Source organism: Protopterus annectens, chromosome 9.part0 (genome assembly GCF_019279795.1).
Source record: "Protopterus annectens isolate FY-2018-M chromosome 9.part0, PAN1.0, whole genome shotgun sequence".
NCBI lineage: Eukaryota > Metazoa > Chordata > Ceratodontiformes > Protopteridae > Protopterus > Protopterus annectens.
In genome coordinates, this window is record NC_056743.1 from 309,829,845 (window position 1) to 309,855,806 (window position 25,962).

General features: G+C 38.9%; 1 protein-coding gene across 1 annotated transcript in view; it reads right to left on the reverse strand.

The window, feature by feature from the left end:
- Positions 1-25,962, reverse strand: part of PGGHG (protein-glucosylgalactosylhydroxylysine glucosidase) — a 471,557-nt gene that overhangs the window by 433,540 nt on the left and 12,055 nt on the right. Inside the window, exon 2 of the mRNA XM_044082889.1 lies at positions 2,050-2,323. Coding sequence (XP_043938824.1) covers positions 2,050-2,302 — 253 coding nt within the window. The 5' untranslated portion in view covers positions 2,303-2,323. The remainder of the gene's footprint in view (positions 1-2,049; positions 2,324-25,962) is intronic.

Here is a 25,962-nt window from a genome sequence, read left to right on the forward strand (position 1 = left end):
TTCTCCAGCCTACTGTTGGCTGCCTTGCCACGTTTCAATATTTTTTTTTATTTATTTATGTATGTACTGACTAGAACTGCGGTGGTGGTGCTGCGGTAGCGTTGTCGCCTCACAGTAAGACGTTGTCCTGTTCGATTCTCAGTTAGAGCGTCTTCTGTGTGGTGACATGCATGAATAGGCGTACCTTCGTTGAAGGTTGTGCATCAGGGCTGGCAACTCGGCACATAAAAATCTACTGCCAATCATTAGCGCAACGGAGTTCCACTGTGGCGACCCCTAACCGGGAAAAGCCGAAAGACACAACAATGTATGTACTGACTAGGGATGAGCACCGATCCAAGTGGACCATTTTCACACTCAGCCTGGGGTTTGCATCCAGAGTAAAAAAGAAATTACAAGGTAGTATAAGAAGGAGGTTTTACAGTAATTTACATTAAGGAAGCAGTAATATGATCAAAGATACAAAAGCAGTTGGTTGTGGTATTAATCAGTGCAAAGTTGGCAACAGGTTGCTAAACTTCTTACAGTAGAACATAGATTCATAAAAGGAATACATACTGCATAATGAATCCTACACTACACTAAGAACTCTAGTAAAATGGTACAGCATAATGAATCTTTTACATTGAAAAATGTACATCAGGAAGAAGGGTAGTAGAGGAAAGATTTCTGGATATAATAGTGAGAGGAGAAGGTTTAGACATGGTGAGGGTGGCAATGGGAGGAAGTTAAAAGTTGTGTGAAGAAAGTTTTGGGGGAGTGAATTACTGTGTCTTAGAAATGGACAGGGAAAAAGGCAGAAATAGAAAGTATAAGAAGATAAGCTTTGTGGGGATTAGCAGTGAATTTGTTGCCTGGAGTAGTCCAGGCGCAGGCACAATAGAAGGAAGGCCTGAACCTGGGTGAATATGTGACGGTGAGATTTTTATGCTTGTATGAAGCTGTGGAAGGAGAAGTTGTACTGCATCTGTCATACGCTGGGATGTATGGCTGCTGCTGTAGGTTAAATATCTTAAATGTGTGGAGTAATGAGAATCAGTGGACCTCAAAGAGTTGGCACCATTAAGAGTGCAGGAAATGTTGTGGATCTCTGTTGTGGAACAGATTAAGTGATGGCGTTGGTTCTCAAGCAATTGAATTTGGATTGTTGATGAGTTGTCCATTCAAGGGATGAGTTATATTTGTGTTCTACTCTCACAGGTTGGTCCAGTGGTAGCAGAAGGAAGAAGGTCGAGAAGGTGAGGGATCACTGTAATCCGGACAGGGGGCTTTTTTCATGATGGTGCCCATCCCAGCTAAGCAGCAACATATCAAATATGTTATTATTCATGGTTGGCAACCTACATATATCCTCTCCCTTTTAAAATTAGGTGTTCAAAATAGACCATATTCTCCCTTACATGGGAACTAGGAATGGCTACCTCATTCCTCCCTTTATGACAATGACGGCCTCTGACCTCTCAGTCATATACCCTTCCAGCCTTCTGGAACTCGAGCTGCTACCCAAACATAACTCACTACGGTCATAGCTGGCCATGCCCACTGTAAAGACAGGCAGAAGAATCAAAATAGGAGCTTTGGAGATGTTTTAATTACATAAATAGTTTTAGAGTTATTTCCCTTCTCAAACACCTGACTATTCCTTTTTAGTAATTTGAAAAACAAAAACTAATTACAGAGTGAAAATCTTAGTGTTTCAGTAGGTTTATGGATGTATCTCCGCAAAATATTCTGTTTTTCTGTACTTTTTTACACAGTGTAAAAAAGATGGAAGTAATCATGTTACTTCCCAGCTTGAAGACACAGAAGTTTTTCTTTGCTTCTCACATCATCATTACTAGAATCATGACATCAAAGATTTCTCCCTGGGCATCTTGCATAGTTCTGCGGTAAAGCAAAATCCATTTATTACACAGTAGTGCAATTCCTGAAGCACAAAGTACTAACAAACTCCCATTTATATAGGAATTTTAAAAGGTATTTATGAAGTGCTACAACATTTAGAAATTCTAATAACTGAGCCTACATTACATGACACGTTTTGCTTACCTGTTCTTGTATTTAAGGTAAATCTTTGCTTCAGCTCTTTTTCACTGTGTATGTTTAGCCTGACATTTACAGGACTCGGAACATCAGCTCGATGACAGTCTCCAACTCCTCCATTGTACACCCCGTTCACATGCAGGATTTTGTCATAGATTTTGGTGCCCAAATACCCATTGGCTACAGTTGCCATGAAGCGAGGGTCAGAGGGTAATGTGTCAGTAGTAAATACTGCTGGATCATCACTGATATTAGACATTGCTTGTACAGCTCAACAACCCTGTAAAAACAGAAAACAGACAGTACAACTCTACAAAATAAATAAATACTAAGGGGGGGTTAAAGGATACCAGTCTTACACTACTTTGAAATATACAAGTTACAAAGACACATTCACTTAACTGTTGTTTAAACTTAAAACTCCCTTACACAATCTTTTCTAGAATCTTTTCAAAGAAGGACGGTCATTTTTAATTTTCATATATATCAGTAAAATGTCAACTTCACTGCATCCTGATGTCACCAAAATGTAGAAGGGAATATGGGCAGAAATTCTAAAAACAAAATTTCCTGGTGAAAGATATGGTACTGTCGGTAGTTAGAGGTGAACAACATCCACCTATAGTTAAATGTAATTTATAAAAAATATAAAATATGGTTTTCAGTACAATCTATTGCATTATATAATAATAATGCCTGGGACAATGACTGCTGTATGGGCAAATGAAGTTTGGGATGGACTAGTCAGGGTGGAGATGTATTGTAAATTATTCACAGGTTCACAGATTAGTATGAGGCTAACTGACCCCACTGGGGAGTATCCCACTGGTGGATAATGTCCGGAAATACATCCCCGTGAAGCATCCATTCATGGGACTGAGTTACCTGCTCAGAGTGTCTACCACAATTTTCTGATGAGAGGGGAAGAGTCACTTGACAGCAAGATCCTATACCAAAAGTGCCAACCATCAAAGAAGATAAGATATCGTCCCTCCTTGCCTATTGAAATACCACATCACTGTGGTATTGTCTGTGAATACCTTGAGATATCCTGGAGAAAGGAGAGACTGAAAGGCCTGAAGAGCCAGCAGAAGAGCTCTCATCTCTTTGACACTGATGTGCTCCTTCTGCTGATGAGGTGACCACACCCCCTGTACCTTCAGGGAGCCAAAGGTCACCCCCATCCCATGTCTGAGGCATCCAGAAACAATTCCTGAGAGGGAAGAAGGGGATGAAAAGAGACTGCTGGATTCTGAAACAACTGCTGAATCCACCAGAGGAGTTCCTGTCTGAGGCAAGGAAGGAGAAATATGAATTCTAGATGATAAGCATGTTGAAGCCACACTGACTTCAGAAACCACTGAAACTTTCTCATATGAAGTTTGGCCAGAAGGGAGCACTGGAGTAGTGGATGCCATGACCCAGAACTCTCATAAACTCACTAGCAGTAATGGAAGCCACAAAGAACAGTATGAAAAAAAGAAATGAGAGTTAAGGCCTTTGAAGGCAGCAGGGATGCAAACATTGGCATCATTTGAATCCTGCAAACAAGAAAAACATGATCCTGAGAAGGAGTCAGAGAAGATGTTTTGAAATTTATAGTGAACCCCAGGCTTGAAAAAGGAATATGTAAAATGAAGCTTTGCAAAAGGGTCTCTGGAGAAGACCCCTGAATTAACAGGTCATCCAATTAAGGAAGTATTTGGATCCCTTAAAGTCTGCAAAAGACAATCACAGGAGCAAGGCATTTGGTGAACACCCTTGGGGTAGTAGAAAGGCCAAAGGGCAAAGCAGGGAACTGAAAATGCCAGGATGCAACAGAGAAACGCAAAAACTTACTGAAAAGAGGATGGATCGGAATATAGAGGCAAGCATCTTTGAGATCCATAGACACCATATAAGCCTGAGGTGCAAGACAGGAAACAGAATCTGAAGAGACATCTGAAAGGAAGGTACTTTTAGAAAAGTGTTTAGATGAGAGAGGTCTAGAATAGGTCTCCAAGTGCCCTCCTTCCTGGGCACTAGAAACAGTAGGGAGTAGAACCCTTTCCCCCTTTGGGCCATAGGCACATCTTGAATAGAACCCTGAGACAAAAGATCTTGAAGAACCTCAGGTAAAAAGGGAAGGTGTTCCCGAGGAAGCTGAGGAATGCCATAAAAGGAGGATGGGATTTCCACACCATGAAGTATCCTTCACGAATGATCGTCAGAATCCAAGAATCCTGAGTGATCGGATGCCAAACCAGAAGAGAAAGAGAAAGATGAAGAGAAAGAGGAATGTGGTTAGGAAGGGATGGATAGTCACACAGCACCTGGAGTCCCCAAAAATTGAGTAGCCTTAGCAGGAGGAGTCGATTTGCCACTCTTCTTAACTTTAGTAGAAGGACGGGATTGCCTATGAACAAAGTTAGGCTTAGTTGGGTAGTTTATCTGAAATTTAGACACAGGAGAAACAAACAGATATTTAAGTTCCCATAAGGCATTACCCTTATCCTGAAGGGACTTAAACCAGCAGCAGCAGCTTTCACAAACAAAAGTTTATAATCCGGAGAAGCAGTCATCAACTTGGCTTTAATATCATCAGTTAGAGGTTGAAGCCTAATCCAAGAATACCTCCTCAAACTGAACCAAAAAAACAGCAGCCCTAGAAGAGGCATCTGCCGCATCATAACTACATTTAATAGAATGACAAATGATTTGGGAGGAAGTCCCTAGCAAGGAAAGAACAGAAGTTTTATCCTCACAGTCTAGAAAATCAGAAATAAGTTGACAGGCCTGAGAAAAAAGACCCAACACATACCTAGACATATGGTTCTGATAATTAATAGCCCTAATCTGAGGGTCATGCTGCTCAGTGCTACAAGTCTAAATCTCAAGATGCACTCACTCAAAGCACTACTCAAAATAGAGAACATCAACATTTGTGCTGCAACAGAGACCTGGTTTAAAGCAGCAGAAAGTACCCCTGCAATACCAGGCTATAACTCATTCCACATCTTTCATCCCCAGAACATGGACCAAAGCTCCAAAGGTGGTGGCGTCTCCATATTCATAAAGGATATGCACACCTCCAGACTAGTAGCCCAGCATAACGCATCTGAGATACTCCAGGTACAACTAACATTGGGTAAGATGGCGATTCAGGTCGTAGCCTGCTATAGGTTCCCAACCATGTCCCAAGACTCTCACTCCACATTCCTAAGCACCCTGGAAGCTATTAAGATCAAACACTCTCATACTAGGTGACTTCAACTACCCCTCCATCAACTGGGAAAACTACTCATGCACCAATGCACTGGCACCTTATTAGCATCAACAAAAATTTGCGATCCCTCATCAAAACCTCCAAAGCCAGCTATGAAGGCAGAATTGCAGCAGACACTAAAAACAGCCACAAAGCCTTCAATAGTTATATCAAGAATCTTCATGGCAAAACCCAGATTTGCTCTGAGTTACTGCACAATGGTATCTCCTATACTGAGCTAACAGATATTGCCAACATAGACAGATTCAGTGCCCACTTTACCCCCCCCCCCCACAAAGGACCAATCTCAACATCGAAAGAATGCCAGGCACCCAGCATTACTGCAGCACAGGTTAAAGCTGCATTGTCCAAGGCCAAAAATACAGCTTCCAAGGGGCCCGACAATATCCCTGGCTGTGTTCTATATGAATTACAAAGTGAACTGGCACCACATCTGTGTTCCCTGTTCACTCACAAGCTCACCTCAGGCTTTGTACCTACTGAATGGCATACTGCTACATTCATCCTTCTCCATAAAGGAGGAGCGACTACATACCCTGGAAATTATTGCCCCATTAGTCTGATGAGTCTGATATGGAAGACTAAGGAGCGCATCTTCATGACCCTAATTAACAAGGACATAGGGAATCTCCAAACTCTAGATCCCATGTAATTTGGTTTTGTTAAAGGTAGATCATGCTTGTTCAACCTGGTTGACTTCTTTGGGTCAGTCACCAGAGCTGTGGATGAGGGTAGGGCAGTTCATACAGCCTATCTTGATCTGGCCAAGGCCTTTAATACCATTCCTCATTCAGGAATTATTGATAAACTCACCAAACTAGGCATCAACCCTTATATCATTAAGTGGGTTGCAAATTGGCTCACAGATAGAACTCACGGTGTGACATACAGCCTATCTTGATCTGGCCAAGGCCTTTAATACCATTCCTCACTCAGGAATTATTGATAAACTCACCAAACTAGGCAACAACCCTTATATCATTAAGTGGGTTGCAAACTGGTTCACAGATAGAACTCACAGTGTGAAAGTAGCATACTCCAAGTCAGATTGCTGACCAGTCACGAGTGGAGTCCCACAGGGATCAGTCCTGGGTCATCTCCTGTTTGGCATCTACTTCTCAGAAATCCAGGCCAACATGGTGGGACTCTGGCTGACCAAGTTCACAGACGACTGCAAGCTGGGAGCCATTATTAACTCCCCAAGTGATACAGACATCCTACAGAAAGGCCTCACTGAGACCAATGACTGGTGTTGAAACCATGGCTTTAAGCTTAATGCTAAAAAATGCGCCATCATCCCCTTTGGGAAAAACGCAGTTCCCACTAATTACCACATTGATGGGAGCCCACTGAAGACATTATAAGAGATTTGGGGACACAGGTTGGCAGCAACCTTTCCTTCGACCATCACATTGCCACTGTGGTCAGAAACTTCTTCTGTGTGGCACATCTCATTACCAAAGGTTTTGCATCCAGGAAGAAAGAGGTTATCATTTCTCTCTACTCTTCCCTCATTAGACCAATCATGGAGTATAATGCCCCATTTGGCATGTACCTCACTAGACATCTGCAACAGCTGGAGAGGCCACAAAAGTACCTCACGAAGAGAATCCTAAGCCTTAAACATGTTCTACATGGACAGACTCAAACAAACTCCAGCTATTCTCTGTCTCGTATTGTCTACTAAGAGGCATGTCTGACCCAGCTCTGTTAGAAATGCTACATCTAAAGAAACCCAATAACTCCGCACCACACGCTCCAGAGACCTCAACCTCATTACCACAATCGACAGAACATGCTGGAGGTACATGTTCCTAACCCAGAGACTGCCCATGCTCTAGAATAGACTTCTCATACATGTCAAGAAGGGCACCTCACTGGCCCTCTTTAAGAGAAATCTTGATGAGTGGATGGGAAATAGAAAGTTCACCCTGAGGATCACTCCAGTGGCTCTACTTGATAGAGGCACTGGGAACTAACGTCGGGTGGCACAATGCCAGGGCACTTCTATGAGCTAGGCTTGTAAAGGCTCCAGGGCCATTAGCCTAGTACACACCTATGAACCCAAAAGGTAGGGTAGCAAAAGTGTAAATCTTTTTGCCCAGCCTGTCCATAGCTCTGCTGTCCTTGTCAGAAGGCAATAACTTGGGAGAAGGAAGCAACTGAGACAGCTTATCGGAGCTTACTGACACTACTAAGGGGTCATCAGCAGGACATTTATATAACAAAACACAATCCTCAGGAACCCTGTAAAACCTTGCAGGTTTCTTGAAAGCAGGGGGGAGAGAATCAGGTGCCCGAGAGGCATTGGAGAAAGCATCCGGTAAAGCAGCCAAGACAGGAGGAATAGCTGCAGGTTTAGGAGAGTCTAGCTGCAACAACTCATAGTACCTCTTATGGATGTCAGAGACCCAAGTACAATCCCACTTAAAATCCATCATCCTAGAGAGTGTGTTCTCAAAGGTAAGTTCCTCCAAAGGAACATCAGGACTAATAGATTCCTCCTCCTCTAACCCACAGTCCACAGAAAAAGGAATGAATAGGAGTAGAATAAGTTAGGGATTCATCAGCAGAATCCTACTCATCCTCCGAAGAATCCTATCCTCTAGGCCTTTTAAGAGGAGTAGAGGACCAAGGAAAAGCAGGAACTGAAACCCCATGAGGAAGCTTTAAGGACATTAACGCAGAAAATAACCCAAGTAAAAACCTGCCTGTCACTTTGTGGATCCCTAGAAGCAGAAGAAACATGTTTAATTTTTTGTTTCTTTTTAAAAGAAATTTCCTGAGAAGGCTCAGATCCAGGACGATAGTCAAGAAACGTAGCAGGAACTTCTTCCCAAACTAAAAAGTGAGGAATTCCCCTATGCTCCTCAGAAAAAAAAAAAAAAATCGACCAAGGTTCCCTCTGAATGTCCAAGATGGACACCTGTAAAGCCTCTTCCGATGTTAGGCGGATCCTCACCAGCCTCCAATATGGTCAAGGCAGGAAATCCGACAACACAGTCAGGTGAGCCTCTGGTTCATAACAACCATAGGAGAAACACCTGGCAGAGGCTGGACAGTAGAAGATTCCGTCGTACCTTTTTCATCCTCTTCTTCCCTAACGGCTGACCCTTGGGGCAGGAGATTCCTTCCATAGTATCTTTAGCGAGTAGTTTAAGATGCTGGTTCTCAAGATATAAGGAAAGGGAAGAAAATCTACTGCAAAGGATTTTTGGAACAACCACCTGACAAATACAGCAAGACGTATGGTCATGCGAGGCTTCTAGGCAAAAAAAGACACTTATCGTGGCAGTCTTTATGGGGAATCCCTCACTGGCATTTACCTTTCCTTGATGACATTAACCTTAAGGAACATAAAAAAAACAAGAAAAAACTAAATCTCCAATGAGACACTTATCTTGCAAAAACAGCAAACAGCCGTAGGAAGTAATGGAGAACAAAAATACTTTCATGGCAGAAAATGGACACAAGTAAGGAGACTGACAATGTAAAAGATGTGTTCAGACTGGCAGCAAAGAAGTTCTGTTTTTGGTAAGCCTGCACGCCACCTTTTTGTTATGCCCTACATTATACAGGGAGCATTTGGTACCGTTTTGCATACCTTTTAAATTCAGAAGTCTTTGGAAGACTGGCCAGACTTTGGGCTTATGCGGCAGGGAATTACATATCGTTAAGAATACTGCAACAGTGAATGCAAGGGCATCAATACATGTGGAATAATGTTTTGTAGAAGGAATGATGTTTAAGGAAAGGCAGGAATTGATCAATTTATGTAATGATGGAATGCTGATAACTATATAAAAGAATATACGAGGTGTATACTGTTTGTAATTGGGAACATAATAGTTTGTTTTCTTTATATAAATGCATGTTTTCTATGTCTTAAGTGATAATTTAATAAAGGTGTTAAAAAAAAAAAAACATTAAGAGTACACAACAAAAGCAATCCTTACCCATCAACCACAGATAGAAAATGTGGACATAAGTACAGAGAATGAAATTTGTATATATAAGTAAGTATATTTAATTTTTCTTTATTCTTCCCTAAACAATATTCATAGGCAAGTACTAGGCTAGCTGTCCTTGTAGGCCATTTAAATCTAGTCAATTTCCTTTTCAAAGACGAGACTTAAACCATGTACTTTGTGTCTCTCAGGTAAACACCTTAACCATTACATTAACTTCCCAGCACAAAGACTTCTTTGCTGAAATCCAGGATTGGACCAGGGACCTTTAGATCTTCAGTATAATGTTCTCTCAATGAGTTATTTTGGCTTACTAATCTTGTTAATATTTTTTTAAGCATCTTAGAGTGTATGTTCCAAGTTGTATTTGTAATTTAAAAATTTTATTCAAAAGTCTGTATCACACCATGTGCTATTTTTTGTAATGATTGTACTGCTTTGTAATATTATTTTGAATTGCTCTGTATTGCTGCAACTGCCATTGTACTGAAGTTTTGGCTGTAAAGGGCCAAAGGACCAGTCCACCTACCTGGTTGACAAATAAATAAATAGATAAAAACAACTAAACCTTAACGAAGTCTAGCTATGCTATATTACAATGTATAAAAACAGCTATATAGGAGGTACAGAAATCTTAATTTTATAAAAGGCATGCTGCTGACTTAAAACAGACTGTTAAGTTGCACTGATGACTAAAATTCTATGTGGCTAAATGCTTACTCTGTTATTTTAATACATTCATTCATGGATGACCTGAAACCTGTAAAAATTAGCTTTGTGGACGTCATGGAATGAGCCAGAAAGGGTTTTCATGTTCCTTTTCCATTAAACTGGCTCTCAGACCCTGTCAAAAAGTGACTTGTTGAAACTTAATCTGATGCTAAACCAGTGCCCCCCCCCCCCACTGATGACCTTATTTCACTAAAATTACAAAAACTTTTAGCTCATGTGACAAGCTACTACACTGTAGTCTGGGGCCATCACATTGGGGCAGTATAACCCATCTCACATTTCATACAGCCACAATGTAATGGAAAACTAGTTTCACTTAGGACTAGCACAGCAGTCAGCCACCTAACTTCTGCAACCCCGGAATCCCATTATGTATACACAGAGATGAGAAGCCTGAAGTTGGCAAAATTCTGCTTCAAGAAAAAAAAAAGATATGTTGTGGGGTTAACAGTACTCAACAGCAGAAGATTCAGCAAGACTTTATTATTTTTATAAACCATGAATTTAATGGACCCCAGGATTGTTATGCATAAACAAAATGAAATTAAATGAATAAAGGAAATATTTACAGTGAGTGGCAATTTCATTTTGGTATTAAAATGGCCCACTTGATGTGCCAGCACCTGCAGATTACCTAAGGACTGGCAATCAAATGGCAAAGAAGATGACTCTCTTCTAGTAGACTCAAGGTATATAGTTACTTGGAGGTCTCAGCACCAAGAGAAAAAAATAAGTTAAAGTCACTTAAGGGGTAAGGCAAGAGAAGTGAAGGGGAAACAGATAAAATACATTAAAAAAGCATTCACTGGCTTATGTGCAGATGAATACTCCAGCTCAAGGTGTATATTATCTGAAATAAAATGGACAAGACACATTAGCTCTTACTGGGGTGGTGGTGTTTCCATAGCTAACAGGGGTACACACCCTCCCACCCAATACTTGTATATTAACTCCAAGACCAATATAACTCAGAGCTAGTGATCTCCAGTAGTAAAGACTTGTTATTATGATTATAAAAAAAAACTGAATTTCACTCCATTGTCACTAAAAACAAATTTTAGCAAATGCTGTTTCAATGGGATAAGATGACACTATAAAAAAAGAGAGAGATAGATTACGAAATGTTTAGTGTGTATAAGATGCGTTTTGTGATTAGACAATGCATTATACAAGTGAAACAGGTGGCTAAAATAATTGTTTTTTTTTAAGAAATTGCATTATTAGAGCAAGCTAGTGTTAGGTTAGCCTGCTGACTATGACAATTTAAAGGTGTCATACTTTGGGCACTTAGTCTCTTTTAACACAGACTATTAAGAGCAATGGCTGGTGGCAACAGGGACAAAGAAAGAGAGGAAGATCAAGCAGCAGAGGAAGATACTCAGAAAATGGGGGATCGTAAGACAGTCCACATGTAGTAGCTTTCTGGTGTTATTCAATTAACAGTTATAGGATCACCTGCACACAGAAGAATGAAAAGTGGAATGAAAGGAGGAAGTAGAAACTCAAATAAGGAAGTTAGAAAAATGTTACAAAAATAAAGAAGACAGCAGAATGTTTACATTTCAAAGTAACAGAGTTAAATAAATAAAATAAATAATAGCTGAATACTGGATTTTGGTCTACCAGTACACCACAGAAGGCGATTACAATGAAATCTAAAAAGCAATATCTTGTAGAAGATGTTGAATCCCAGACCTTCAACTTGCAAAGTATACAGATTTGAGCCACTCTAACTAGTCCAAAGTTTCTGAATCATCCATTAAACCAGGTAACTCTGTATTTAATGACTACTCTTTTACATTGAATGAATTAGCCAGGCAATCTGGTCATACCCATTTATAGGCGTGGCTATTGTAGAAAGATTACCTTCGGACTTCTGTTTTAAATACAGTCATTGAAAGAGCAGACTCCTTAAGGTCCCAAAGATCATTTCCTGCTTATTTCCTAGGTATTCTCTAAGGAGAAGCTCAAGACGGGATTCAACTTGCAAGCTAACTCCACCATATAATCACAGCATACTTCACTACAAAATAGGTTAAGCACTTTTGTCCTTTTTAAAAACAGTATTTCATTGGCACATTTTACAGAAAACACATCGGTTTAAATACATACAACAGTGGGGATAGGACTGTGAAAGGGCAGTTCACCTGATTATATTTAATGATCGACTGAATGATTTATTTAGTTATGTATTTATTTCCATTTGTTAAAAGAAAACTCATCCGATTCTTGCAGTTTAACTCAATCCAGATTTTTCTCTTTCAAATATGGTTCTAGCATGGTTTAGTTACCAGTAACCAGCCTCTACTTTATAAAAATGTTATTTCCTTTGTTTAGAATCAAAGGAAGGGAAAGCCCCTCCCTTTTTAAGCTTAACTTGTTGAATGCTTTTAACAGGCAAATTTGTTTCCACATGCATGACATACCATAGATATTGGGAAATCTGTAGTTTTCCTATCAAGAGCAATCCACAGTCTTACACAAGCAGCCTTTTGTCTTACTGATGTCAACAGGTATTATTAAAACATGTGCAGAGTGTCGTGGAATTATTTCACCACTGCCTTTGGTACAGAGAGGAAGAACAATAGTATCTTTGGATGTAGCCGACTACATCTTTTTGGATACTGACTTACCTGCTAGGGTTATTCTTTGCTGTAACCACATATTTACACATAGTGATTTATGCACAACACAGAGAATAATTGCTAATTTTTCATACTCAATTATTACATTTTGAATAATGTATTATTATACAACAGTATAGCAAATCAAGGGGGGGGGGGGTAACAGAACAACAGAAATAAGAAAATGTAACGCACAAATACCTTTGTGCTTCAATCAAAATAAAGCTTTCATAACACAACTTAAAGAGTAACTATTCTGTACTATGTTTTACTGTGAGAATGCAGACAACATGACATAAAATTACAAAAGTAAAATAGTTCTAAGCAAATGCAGAATTCGCCTACACTGCAGACACCGGTGAATAGCAGTACTAGTTTGCATGTCTGAGAGTTCTTTGAAGTAAATTAATAATTCCTGGATTGCAGCAATAAGCGACACTGTAGGAAAATTGTGGGGGAGGGGAGGGTCTGTAACTATTTGAAGGAATTCAAATTAGAACCTTTAGAAATATCTCCATTTCAACTAAATTATTTTGTTGAGGACTTACTGTGAACAGGTCAGAGTATTTCAGGCAAAAGGTGAAAAGCAGCAAAGCTCCACAAATTATACAAGATACCAACCATAATGGTAGACTGAGACATAAAAACAGTTAAATCAGAAAACTTGCACAGTTTAACAGTTTCATGATAACTGCTGAAGAATGTAAGTGTTTTTTTTTTAGTTGAAGTATTGAGTGTAGGTAGGAAAGACAGTGAGGGTAGTTTAAGAGTGTTTCCCTAAAAAGAGACTTTGGTTTCCTTCTATTAGTACGTGTGTTCCCAGAGTTTTATATAATTGAATTTCTGGAAATGAGTGGTATTAGGCCTTTACAGTTGATTATGCATAAGGACATGTGTTCCAAGTTTTACACAACCACTGTATTTGTGGTAATGAGAAGAATTAAGTACATATTTCTGTGGTAGGAATACTTTTGGAGTATTTCTACAAAAAGGAATCTTCTCTTTCCTTCAAACAGTGCATACGGACATGTATGCCCAGAGTTTTACATAACCACTGAATGAGAATTATCAGGCATTTCTGGTTGACTGACATCTGAAATGAACCGGACCACTTCTAATAGTACGAGCCTTCTTATCAAGAGGACAGACTACTTTGAATGTTCTCTGTAAAGATATGAGCACTGAAGACTGGAAACAGGATTTTGACTTAAACTAACACTTCTTCTGTTTAAGAGATCTTCACATTAAAAGTGGGAAAGGCAATACGCTTCACAGAATTGCGTGGACTGTTTCTGTTAAAAGGCAGGTACAGTTTGAAAAAGCCAGTCAGTTGTACAGAACTAATTAAACTGTTGCTGTTTTGATGCGAGTGCAGTTACAGAGAGGGTGCCACTAAAAACAGTCTGCATTCCCTCTGTAAAGGAAGCCTCTTTTCTTCTTTGTGTTTTGGCCTAACCCACTCAGTGCTACCCCTTTAATGGAGTTAAACACTCCTTTTACCTTATGGCTCCTCTCTAGCCATTCCCCTCTCCCTTCATGAATTACCTGCCTCAATGGCTATATGTAGTCTCTTATAATAAAGCCTCCACTGTTTGACATCATGCAGGGTCTTCACTTTTATTGCTGCCCTGATTGTTCAAGAAAGACTCTCTCCAGAAAATCACTTGTTCATTCATGTTTTGGGTAAAACAGTGACTGCTTAAAACTACTGAGTACTGTTATAGGGAATTTGTCCCATCCTCAATGCTGTGCAATCATGGAATTAGTATATTTATATACATGTTCAAGTACCTGTTTTTTGGTAGAATATAATATTCATTAAAACACAAATCACTGAGAAAAAAATCAGTGAAAATACATTTCACTGAAATGTGTTTCACAGACATTTTCAAATATATCAAATCTACCTTCAAAAGTCTTTTTTAGCAGTTAGGCCCCACTGCACCTCCATGCGAGTCTTTACTCACATCCACTTACTTAACTACACTAACTCCACAATCACAAATAACAGAGAAAAGAAAACACACACAGGGAATCAGTACTGGTGCACAAAAGCAAACTTCTAAAGATGGGGTACAACATGAATGTGGGCATTGGTAAGGTGCAAAAGGTCTTTTACACCAACTTGCCTTGTAATTTTTATGATCCTAAACCACACCAGCAGAGACTGTTTATCTTGACTGGAGCATAAACAAATCAATAATGTCACACAGAAAAGCACTACAAAACCAAATGCATTCTCGAGTTATTTTAATATACTGTACATTACTTCTCTAGCCCGTGCAGAGCTCCCAGTGTCATTGGGCATATATTTCACCATCCGTTCTGGATTCACATTTACTGTACAGACCTGTGGATTGTGTAACACAGTGAAACTGTTAGTTTGCTTTTGGCAAATGGGTATCATTGGATTATGTTCATTAGAAATCTGTATTGGGCAGAGCTGTGCTCTTTTCAGCATATTATTCCAGCAAGTAGTCAGACATGCACTTGGAGATCCATATTTCTCTACACATGGAATAGCAGTACATTTATTAAGATATGTGCTGTGCAAGGCAATAAGCTCTACTTTCTTTCATTGCGCATTGTGCAGCTGAAAAAAAAAAAAAAAAAAAATCACACAATAACCGTATGTTACTTTAATCCAAAATATCACATCTCTAGTCAGTACCTCTCCCCATCAGGCATTTTAGATAGGGGCCAAAAACACAACAATGCGATGTTGCTAACAATGACTGCCTCAGCTTTCTTTTTTAACTCAACAGTACAGTGTTAATTGTTTGTTTCTGCAGACATTTTAAAATGCTACATCTTGGGTTATGTCACAGATCCACTCCAACAGGGCATCCCCATGTCACAGTTCCAGTCAGGAGAACACAGTTTGGGCATTTCAGTGCACAGCTTATTACAACAGAATAGCACTACACTGTTAACAATATGTACTCTGTGTGATCAAATAAAAAAGCAGAGGAAACAAATTATCACAACTCCTGTATCTCATGATAATGTTTATTATCACACATCAGTGCTACATTACTAACGGTTTACCAGTTTGCTGTAATTGGTAAAATTTTGGAAATGGTAACAAGGAATCGACATTTGAACACGGACGTTCCAATGTCAAAAATCTGTGTTACTGGTAGTGTTTTTGCAGGGGGCCCCGCACCCCCTGCATATTATATATTCCAGCTCAAAAGATCACACTACAGTGAGAAAAGGGTACATTTCCTGATCCCCCACTGTAGTGCAATCTGTTAACAGAATGTCGATTCCACATTAGTGAATGTACATTACCATTCACTAATGTGTACTCAAACATTTTCCAGATCGGCATTATGAAAACTTGAAAACAGCCTTTTGACCTTCCCAGCTTCACATAAGTGCTGATCTAAATTTTGATAGTAAACCGTTACTAACAATATGTCATCTGTCCATTTTTTCAAATCACTGCAAAATGCACGAAATGCAAAGATAAATGTCAAGCACCAGTGAGAGTAGTAAAATCCCAAATGGTGCTTCCTGAATTCTTTAAAATATTGTATATTACTTGTCTGTTTACAGCTTATCCAGTGCAGAAGAAGTCGCCCCCTCCAGCTTTGGAAGGGTGTCTCTCTTACGACAATGCTGCAGTTTTAACACGAGCCTGGAAGGAAAGCAGAGCCAGGGCTAAAATGAAGTCGTCCTCAAAGTTCATTCACTTGGGGGAGGTCCAGAGTAGAGTTGTGACTGTTTGCTTTGCACTTTGTGCAGTGAAGAATTATCATAGAGGGCTTAAAAAAAGAAGAAGGAAAAACAAGGGGCATGCATTGTTAACAAACATAACACTAATGGATTAGAACGTTTGACATAAAGCAATATAAATAATTTTGAAATATGTGCAGAAAGTTCCATTTAACATTGTAGTACTGAATTAAAAATGACAAATGTTGTTAGCAATATAGCAGTATAGTGCTCCTGACAAAGCCTATTCATAGATGCTAAATGAAGGGTACAAGTTGAAGTTGTGACATTTTGCACACACATACACCGACACTGTTACACACCCTCACACTCTGATAAACATGCACCATCAAGCATCTATGAAGTTAGCTCTTTCCTTTTGTTACAGAGTGGCTGCAGGGAGATGTGAATGACCTACAGGGAGGACTTCACTTCAGCCCTGGCTCTACTTCCCTTCCAGGCTCCAGTTTCAGGTTCAGCATTGTCCAAAGATATTCCCTTCCAGACCTGGAGGCCTACTTCTGCACTGAATAAGTTGTATACCTGGGCACATTCATCCTTTAACAGCTGACAATTTCACAGCTCTTTAATCTACTCCAATCCTCAGAACACACAGCAAATGATCACCAACTTAACAAATATTACCTGTGTCTCAAATGAAAATCACAATGGAAAAAAAAAGGTTTTTATTATACTTTTCTTCAGTACTAATTTCCCTTGCATCACGCTTAAGCATTGTTAGTATTTTCTAATTTGTTACACCCGAAATGGCCTGATGGAGCAATCAGAATGACAGGATTTAATTTCGCTTTTGTTTTTGCCTCTGTAATGTAATTTATTGGGTCACAAAATGTAGTACAGAGATAAAAGCACCTAATTTCTTTGTTTTCTTATGTTTGTAAAAACTCCATACTACTTATCAGATATAAGCTGGTGTGAAAAATACCACAAGGAAATAATGTGAGATTACCAAAAAATAGTGTACAGAGAAAATGCATAAACAGCTTCAGGTATTACCAGTGGGAGCCATATTGCAATCCATTGTTTTTTTCTTAAATGTGGTCCACTGCGGAAGTTATAGGGAAAACAAAAGTACTTTGTGATGAGAAAAACTTGAAATTTGACTTGACATCTGAGTGGATCAATCTTTTAATCTACTGACAGCTCAGATCTATTCTTAAATCAGGAACACTAAGAACACGTACAGTAACACAGACTGGTGGCTCCACTGGGTGAATGACTAACAGGCAACGGATACAGGCCAGGATAAGTTTTAGGTTTACTGGAGTATTTATCTTGAAAAGAGCAACTTTTATATGGGAGACACATTTAAGAAAAAGAAATGAGGACTGACTCCTTTAAGATTAAATGTTTGGGCTTCAGATAATTGAAATCAATGGTTAACCTGTGCATTTTTAAGGTCAGTTTATTTTCAGTATGACAGAAGTCATTTGAAAGAATCCTGCTGTGGAGGAGTGTTAAAAACAGAAACTTCTAAGGCTGGAACAATCAGCTCGGAGGCAGGAATCCAACAAGAGGTCTGTATTTGATAATGGAAATCCTGGTAACATAAAACCTTGAGGTTGCTTGACTGGAGAGATTCTGGTAAAATACTTTATTTCACCAGCATAAGCCCTGGTAGTAAAGACTACATTTGAATTGTTTATGGACACCCCTTAGACTTTTATCATTTTGGCTATTACATATGGGGGACAGACTTTACATTGAAAAGACTGTGCTTACAACTGGGTCACTGATGTGTGTCATTACAAAATCTTTCAGCACTGAAAGAGCTGTTGTATACTCATGCTAATTACCACCACTAATGCGGATGAAGGGCTGAACTGTTTATTTTTTTACAGGCATCCTGCATCCTGTTTTTATTACCTTTTAAGATTCTGGTTACTACTTGGCGAAGTCTGCCCATTTGTTTCGAAACAATAAAATTTTACTGTTCTGTGACAAAACCAGGTGTGTTCATTACCTGAAAGGTTCACATTTGGTGGGTACAGTAGGCAATTGCATTGTGTTACCTCCCCAAACTCGACCTTTCACTGCTGAACAGTTGGTTTTCTCCATGGCAAGCAAGAAGAATTTTTGGTGTTCTTGTCCTTGTGCATATTGGATGACCGCGATAAGTCTTCTACAGATAATCACTATCATCCCCTTAGCTGTAGTAGTGATAGCCAAGGCCATGGCACAGCCCTTGTTCAAGCCTCTTAATGGCACAAAACACCTGGAAGCCTATCTGGTAATGTTTAAAAGAGTGGACAAATAGGAAAGATGGGAACATTCCAGCTGGGTTTGGATTCTGGCAGCACATCTCACAAGACAGCCTCTCTGTGCATTTATTTTACATTTAAAGCTTTGAATGTACTGACCTTGACATGGTAAGAAAAAGGTTGCTAGCAAAGGCAGGGGTCACCACACTGACTCAAGTTCTTACATTTCTTAAGTGGACTCTCTTTAAAAGGGGAAAATGGTACAGGTACAATTATTTGAATCAAAGCATATTTTGAAATTTTGGTTAGGCAGTCAAGGTACGAACATCTAGTAACAATGGAAATTTTGGAACCAGAGCAATTTAAAGGGGCTTAGCTGTCAATTATTAAATAGTGGGTGTGTCAAGTGGACCCACCAAATACTGATGCTTTGCAATTTGCTAAAGTAATTGAGAAAACTAAATAAAGTGAAAGGGGCCATGTTTTCCATACTTTCTTTTATTTGTGGTAAGAAACATTATCACACTGCTAAGTAATGTGGATGGAAATGAAAGAGAATACTTGCGTGCAGACAGCTAAAGAGGCATTTGAGAGTGAAGAGGCTAGACTCATTTGTTATTGAGGCCATATTCTGCTGTCTGTGCTAATGCAAAGTTAATGCAGCGTTTAATCAGAACAGATGGGCAAGAGTTATAGGTTAATAGGAGTATATCAGACTAACAACTAGTGGGGCCTTTATAAGCCTAGACATGCAATCAAATGTATCCCAAGAGATAATGTGCCTTAGAAGGTGTTGTAGTTATGTTAACTAGGCCATAATTTATCAGCTGCCTTTGTCCATCTGTCCATCACAGACAACTAGTGGGGCCTTTATAAGCCTAGACATGCAATCAAATGTATCCCAAGAGATAATGTGCCTTAGAAGGTGTTGTAGTTATGTTAACTAGGCCATAATTTATCAGCTGCCTTTGTCCATCTGTCCATCACAGACATAATGCTGGACCAGGGGTGAATCTCCTATCTCCCATCTACTAGTCTAGGCTATGCTTGAATAGGATTAAGGAAGAGCTCTGCTTCATATGGATGGGAAGCCTGTTCCAGAGAATGTGATGCAGTTCATTTTGCAGATATGCAAAAGTCCTATCACAGTGGAATCTAAGGATGCCCTGCATAGATCATCTCTCAGCAGTCTGTAGCAAACACAATATAGAGATAGGGCTTTAAAGTAATCTGCATAAGACGTGTTGCTTACGCCCTGTATTGTTTTGTGAGAAACCACTATGGATGTTCCACTTGTTGCATGTGCCTGGTCAGGTACATAAAAAGGGGGCATTATACTCAATAACTAGTCTGATGAGGTCTGAACAGAGTGGTACAATGACTTCCCTGGACCTAAAGGTCATGCCCTTGCTTATATTTTGCATGACATAGAATGATTTTCTTACTACTTTAGACACGTTGGTTGAAAGCCAGGTTACAATCTTCATACATCCCCAATCCCCTGACTACTGAATCTACTCTTAGGAGTGTTTTATCAATGTGGTAGTCTTTTGGGGTGGCAGACTTCCCAATAGGAACTATTTTGTATTTCTTAGCATGGATTTTTCTTGTACAGAGATGCCTAATAGAGGTAGGGGAGTTGCATTCTAGAGAAGAAACAAGGTCCCAAGAACCCACAGTAAGTTTGAAACCACATGCTGAGTTGTAGATGAAGGAAGAACTGCAACAGACAAGCAATGTTTCAGATCAATGACTAACGAATGCGCGACTCCTGGAGCTCTGGACTGTTGTGCCTTTCCTTAGACAGAAATTGGATGGGGAGGCTCGTATACCTGCCCTATCTGGACAGGAAGCAAAGCCTTCTGTCTTCTGAGACATAGGTGTTGAAGAGTGCCTCAGGCCATCAGTCCTCCAAGTATGCTGGTTAAGTTTCAAAATAACCCAGTTTGAAAATGAGGCTTTAAGTTGTGCTACTGAAAGTATATTCAGAATTGTGGGGGAGGATGCTCCTGTTGGACCCCCATCATCTTATCCTATTTGGAGATGCAGAACAACCTTATCTATAGGGTAGCTGATGATGGAGAGGAGATTGTACACCAGCTGTTGGCACTCAAAAGTTCAAGCAAATGATCATGAAAAATGACCCATAGTCATGTATGGGGAAGGGGGTCATTTAGGCATGGATAAATCCAAAGCATGTGCCCTAGCCAGGTTTAATTGGACAGATTTCCTGAAGGAAACTGAAAACTTTTGTGTCAGGTGACCCAAGTGTTAAGGGACAGCTCCTATATTGGGTTTCAGAAGTCCTTTAATTACATTTTTTGTAATCAAAGTTACACTCGAAGGGAGTGCTATGGATATCATGGGAGTGTTAGTTAGGTCCAGCAATGCAAACCAGTATCTACTGGTGGTATTGGACCATTTTCTTGTTCCTGAAGTTATTCTCCTCAGGAAGTTAATTCCAGAGCAGTTTGTTAAGGAGCTGGTATTACTATTTTCTGGATGGGGTACTAAAGAAGATACTAATGCACCATTGTAATAATAATAATAATAATAATAATAATAATAATAATAATAACAACAACCACCATTTGTTAACCAGGTAGGCCTATTGGTAGCAAAATTCCTTTTCAGGGGCAACCCAAGAACAATGTTTGGTTAATTACTTGATCAAGATCACACAGTAGGGAAATGAGGGCAGAGGGAATCAAACCCTGTACCACAGCTCACAGCCTCAACCCTCTGCTCCAATCGCCAGACAACAGCCTTCTTGTCCAAAGCCATGAGGCACTTATGTTAAAACCTTCAAGTCAGTTGGGAACCTCAATGTATCAGCCCCAAATGGATGAGTTTGTAGAGCAGTTTAAAAGAACCTTGAAATATAGGTTAAGGAGGGTTATGGAATGTGACCAATTATTGCCTATTTAAAGTTTTTAGTTCAAGAGGTATCTCAAGCCTCTGTGGGTTTCTGTCCTTTTGAATAACTATATGGAAGGTGACCAAGAGAGTTTTGGATAAATTGAAAGAGAGATGGACCGGGGTATTATATATATCTACAGGAAAAACTGAAAAGAGGTGGTGCCCATCATGAAGAAGCACAATGAGAGGGTACAAGTCAGCCAACTACAGAAATGTCTGGAACAGCGAATTTCAGGTGGCAGAGCAAGATTCAGCTCTGGTCCAATCTACCAAAAAACAAATTCCTACTTAAGTGGCAAGGACCCTGCGCGATATCAGGTTGATAAATGAGGTATGTTATAAAAGTAAGACACGTTATAAAAGTAAGACAAACAGGAGAGGCACACTGAGCAACTTTACATTATAAATGTTTTAAAGCCCAGGAGGGCAAAGTAACAGTTTAGGGATTGTGAACAAGAGATGTATATGCTATCAATTCCCAAAGTGTCAGTGGATAAAAAAATCTCAACACCCTAAATGCAGGGACTTCCAAGATGTCTGCACACTGAGTAACAGCTTAATTTCAGCGCTCCCAGTGTGAAAACATAAACTCAGAAGACAGAGCCAGTGAACTCATTTTTGGGGGTACATTTCAATAACTGGCTAGTAAGTGCACTAGTGCACTGCCTGGATGCCAGCAAAAGGGAAATTCAGAGAACATGAAAGAAAAATCACAAAAGGTGAGGAAATAACACTGACCAGGAAGAATTCTGCAGTTGTTCAGTAAGAAAGCAGTTCTAGCTCCAACTTAGGTGCAATACATGGACTTCCAGTAGCCTAGAGAAAGAAATAAGACAAATGTACTCAGAGCTGATTAAAATAAACAAAACATGGATAGAGTATATTAACTCAAATAACAAAATGCTAGATTAAATGGAAGAAACTTTAAACAGATACTCAGATAAGGTATTAAAACTGTAAAAAATCAGAGGTCAAAATGAAGAAAAGGCTGTCTGAATATGAAACTGTTCAAGAAGACATGTTTCAAAAATAATCAATTAGAGGATGGAGCATTCAGGGAAAACCTGAGGTTTTCTGCTGTACCAGAGAAGCTGGAAGGAACAGGCTGTATTAAATTTTATGAAAGACCAAATAAGCAACTGGACTGGTATTCTACAGCATGAGTTGTTAATTGAAAGGGTACCTCATGTGTATGCTCCAAACCCAGCCAAGAGAAAGCAACATAGACCTTTAATAATAAAGATGTAATCCTACAAGCAGAAGTAGTTGATTCTAAAAAAAACTGTGTCAGAAGAACTTCTACAAGTGGGAAACAGAGTGTTTGTGGAAAATGATTACTCATTGTACGCCAGACAGAAGAGGAGTAAATTTATTCGACTAATCAGAGATTGTTGAGAAGCAGGCATGAGAGTCAACCAGCTATCTTCAGAATATTCTTTCCTGGAGGGACAAAATATTTTTTTGATTCTGAACATGCTAAGGAGGAAATATAAAAGTTTGTTCAACAAAAAAAGTCAGCTGTAAAACAGAAGGAGATTCTGTTTCTTGTTCTTCTGGTAATAAAGACCACAGAGAGACTGTGCCAGTTAACATATTCCAGTTTCAACAGAAAAGGTTTGAAAGACAGAAAAAAGCATAAGAGTTTACTACACTTGCCAAGATTATGTTGGAAATGAAGCAGAGACTGGATTTGGGAGATGGAGATAAACAGGAATAAAACTTGCAACTCAGAAACTGACAAATAAAAGTGGTATTATAAAGCATTAATTATATTTCTGAAACATGATAGAACAGGAAAACCTGGAACTATTGGACTTTTTTGACTTTGTTAAATTTATAGGAACTCTAAAGCACATGCCCTACTTCATGTCATTAATGTTTGGAGGAACACTTAGGAGAGGGGAAAAGGAAGGAAAGACTTAACTGTAAGTAAAACAAACTTTTGTTCTTAACAGTAATATTTGTATAGTGGATGATATCTGCATGTTGTAAAGTAAACTTTTCTCAGTTATTTTCAAGTGTAATGGGGATAGTAAAATAAACAGGTGCCCCTGTTTCTTACCTTTTTCTCTCTTACTCCTTGGTCAGTTTTAAGAAATGTAGACAGTGCAATGTATAAAAAAAGAAGAAAAGTCTGTTCAAAACAGTATGATACAAGAAAGAATGATGTGCTTTTTCTCATTCTTGTATAGGGCAATGGTTGGATTAAGGCTCTTGGCTTTATCTAGTAATAAGTTTTAAGAGAAAGCAAATAAATAAAAAAGAACACTGAATATAACAAAGATCTCATCTAGCAAATAAATAACTACTTCTAGAAGCAACTCTGTATTTGATTTTTATGTCTCCATGGAGACAGTCTGATAAAGGGCAATACAAATAGTCTACTTCTTTCTTTTAATGGCTTTCTTTCAATGGCTAGAAGATAATGTTTTCTGAAAGCATTCAAGTGTTTTCTCGTTCTGGTAGAGCAATAAAGATAGACAGCAATTAATAGAAGCACAGGCTGTACCATGTGTCTTACCATGGATAACCTCCTTTTAGGTTAACCCAAGTTTGTGAGTATGGCTGTCAGTTTGGGATAATTGTTCCTATTTGGAAGGTAAAACTTTAACATTTGAAGATGTACATAGTTTTGTGTATTAATATTAAGTTAATAGGTTTCTGGGGTATTTTTTTTTTTTGGTTTGAGGGCTTTCAATAAAACAAAAAGTTCTGTAAGATGTGAAATAGGTTAAAATGGATATGACAAGAAACAACAGTATAAAAGGTCAACCTGTCAAACAGTGTGTGCATATAACACAAAAGCTAGAACTAGATACTTAAAAAACTGTTAATAAAAGGTGGGAATAATAACTTTTTAACATAAGGACCCTTCCAATATGGTCTTTAAATGTTAATGGTCTCACAGATATATACAAAAAAGAAAGAGTAGTGAACTATATTAAAAATGTAGAGTGAAATAACTATGCTGCAAGAGACACATTTGGAAAGAATTGAACATGTGAATTTGATAAAGAAAGGTTTTTAGGATGGTTATGTAGTAGAGTACCTGGGACAAAGGAAAAGAGGAGTTGCAAGATGAGCTCCAATAGTGATAGGAAAGGATAAAAGAAAGATAACAATGGTAGACATGTAGTACTAAGGGGCTACTGGCAAGGGAGGAGGATTACACTGGCATGTTTTTATATTCTTCCTAAAACTACTATAATGGAGCTTAAGAAAATTCTGGGAGAAATAATCAGCTTTTAGCAGGGAATATTACTTATAGGTAGGGACTGAAATTTAATTTGCATTAGGGAAGATATGTCTGGGAGGCCCAGAAGGGAAATATAACAAAGGAGGGTAGATTTTTGAAGACATTTCTGAAAATATTTGACAAGGAAGTTGTGAATTCAGTAGTAGGAGTTTGGAGTGAACTTACATATTATTGCCCAAGATATAAAAACTGGGTTAGGCTATACAGAATGTACATTTCACAGGAACATGTGCATTTAACTGAAAGTTTTGATACACATCCAATAACTATTTCAGATCATGAGCCAATAATAACTAAAATAAAAATGCTGGGTAATTAAATAAAAATGAGACATTGGCATTTTCCCACCTACCAGTTGAAAAGAGAGGAATTTAAGGAATGAGTAGTGGAAATTACTTGGGAGTTATTAGAGAAGACAGAAATTTCTTCTTAAAACAGAGCTAGGAAGTGGGATAAAATTAAAGTGACGTTTAAAAATACTGTGAAAATAAAAGGAAGCGATATGGTTAAAAAGCAACAAGAATTATTTAGAGGGACTGACAAAAGTATTGCAGACTAGGGGAAATTTCACAGAACAAGAAGAGGAGTAACGGTGGAGTGCTAAGCAGAAAATAAAGGATTACCTTGATAATATGCATGAGTTTGGAAAGACTGATGTTAAGCAACAGTTTTTGATAATAATGCCACAGCACAAACATTTTTAGCACAACGACTCAGGCAACTGAAAGCAGAAAGGGTTGTTGCCGAGCTTAGGGAGCAGATAACAAGAGACCTTGTAGACATACTAGAAGTATTTTGGAAATTTTATGAAACTCTGTATAAAGCAGAGAAATATGGAGATCAAGCAATGGGATAAACAGAAATGTTTATAGAGAATTAAATATGCCAAGATTAGAGGTAGTTGAGGCTCAGCTTACTAATAGCTGGGACATGGGGAGAGGAGATAAAAATAGTGATGTATAACCAATCAAAAGAAAAGTCCCCAGAAACAAATAAAGATCTGGAAGGTTTTGTATAACCGTATTTTAAGAGGAGGAGAAACACCAACTTCCTGGAAGAAACTGGTGGTGGCTGTAAAACCTAAAGAGGGTAAAGGCCAATCAAATCAAACTTCATACAGACCCATTTCTATCCTAAACCATGATTATAAAGTGTTTAGGTCTACAATGGCTATAAGAATGGCAAAGGTGATGCCAAAATTGTTAGACATGGA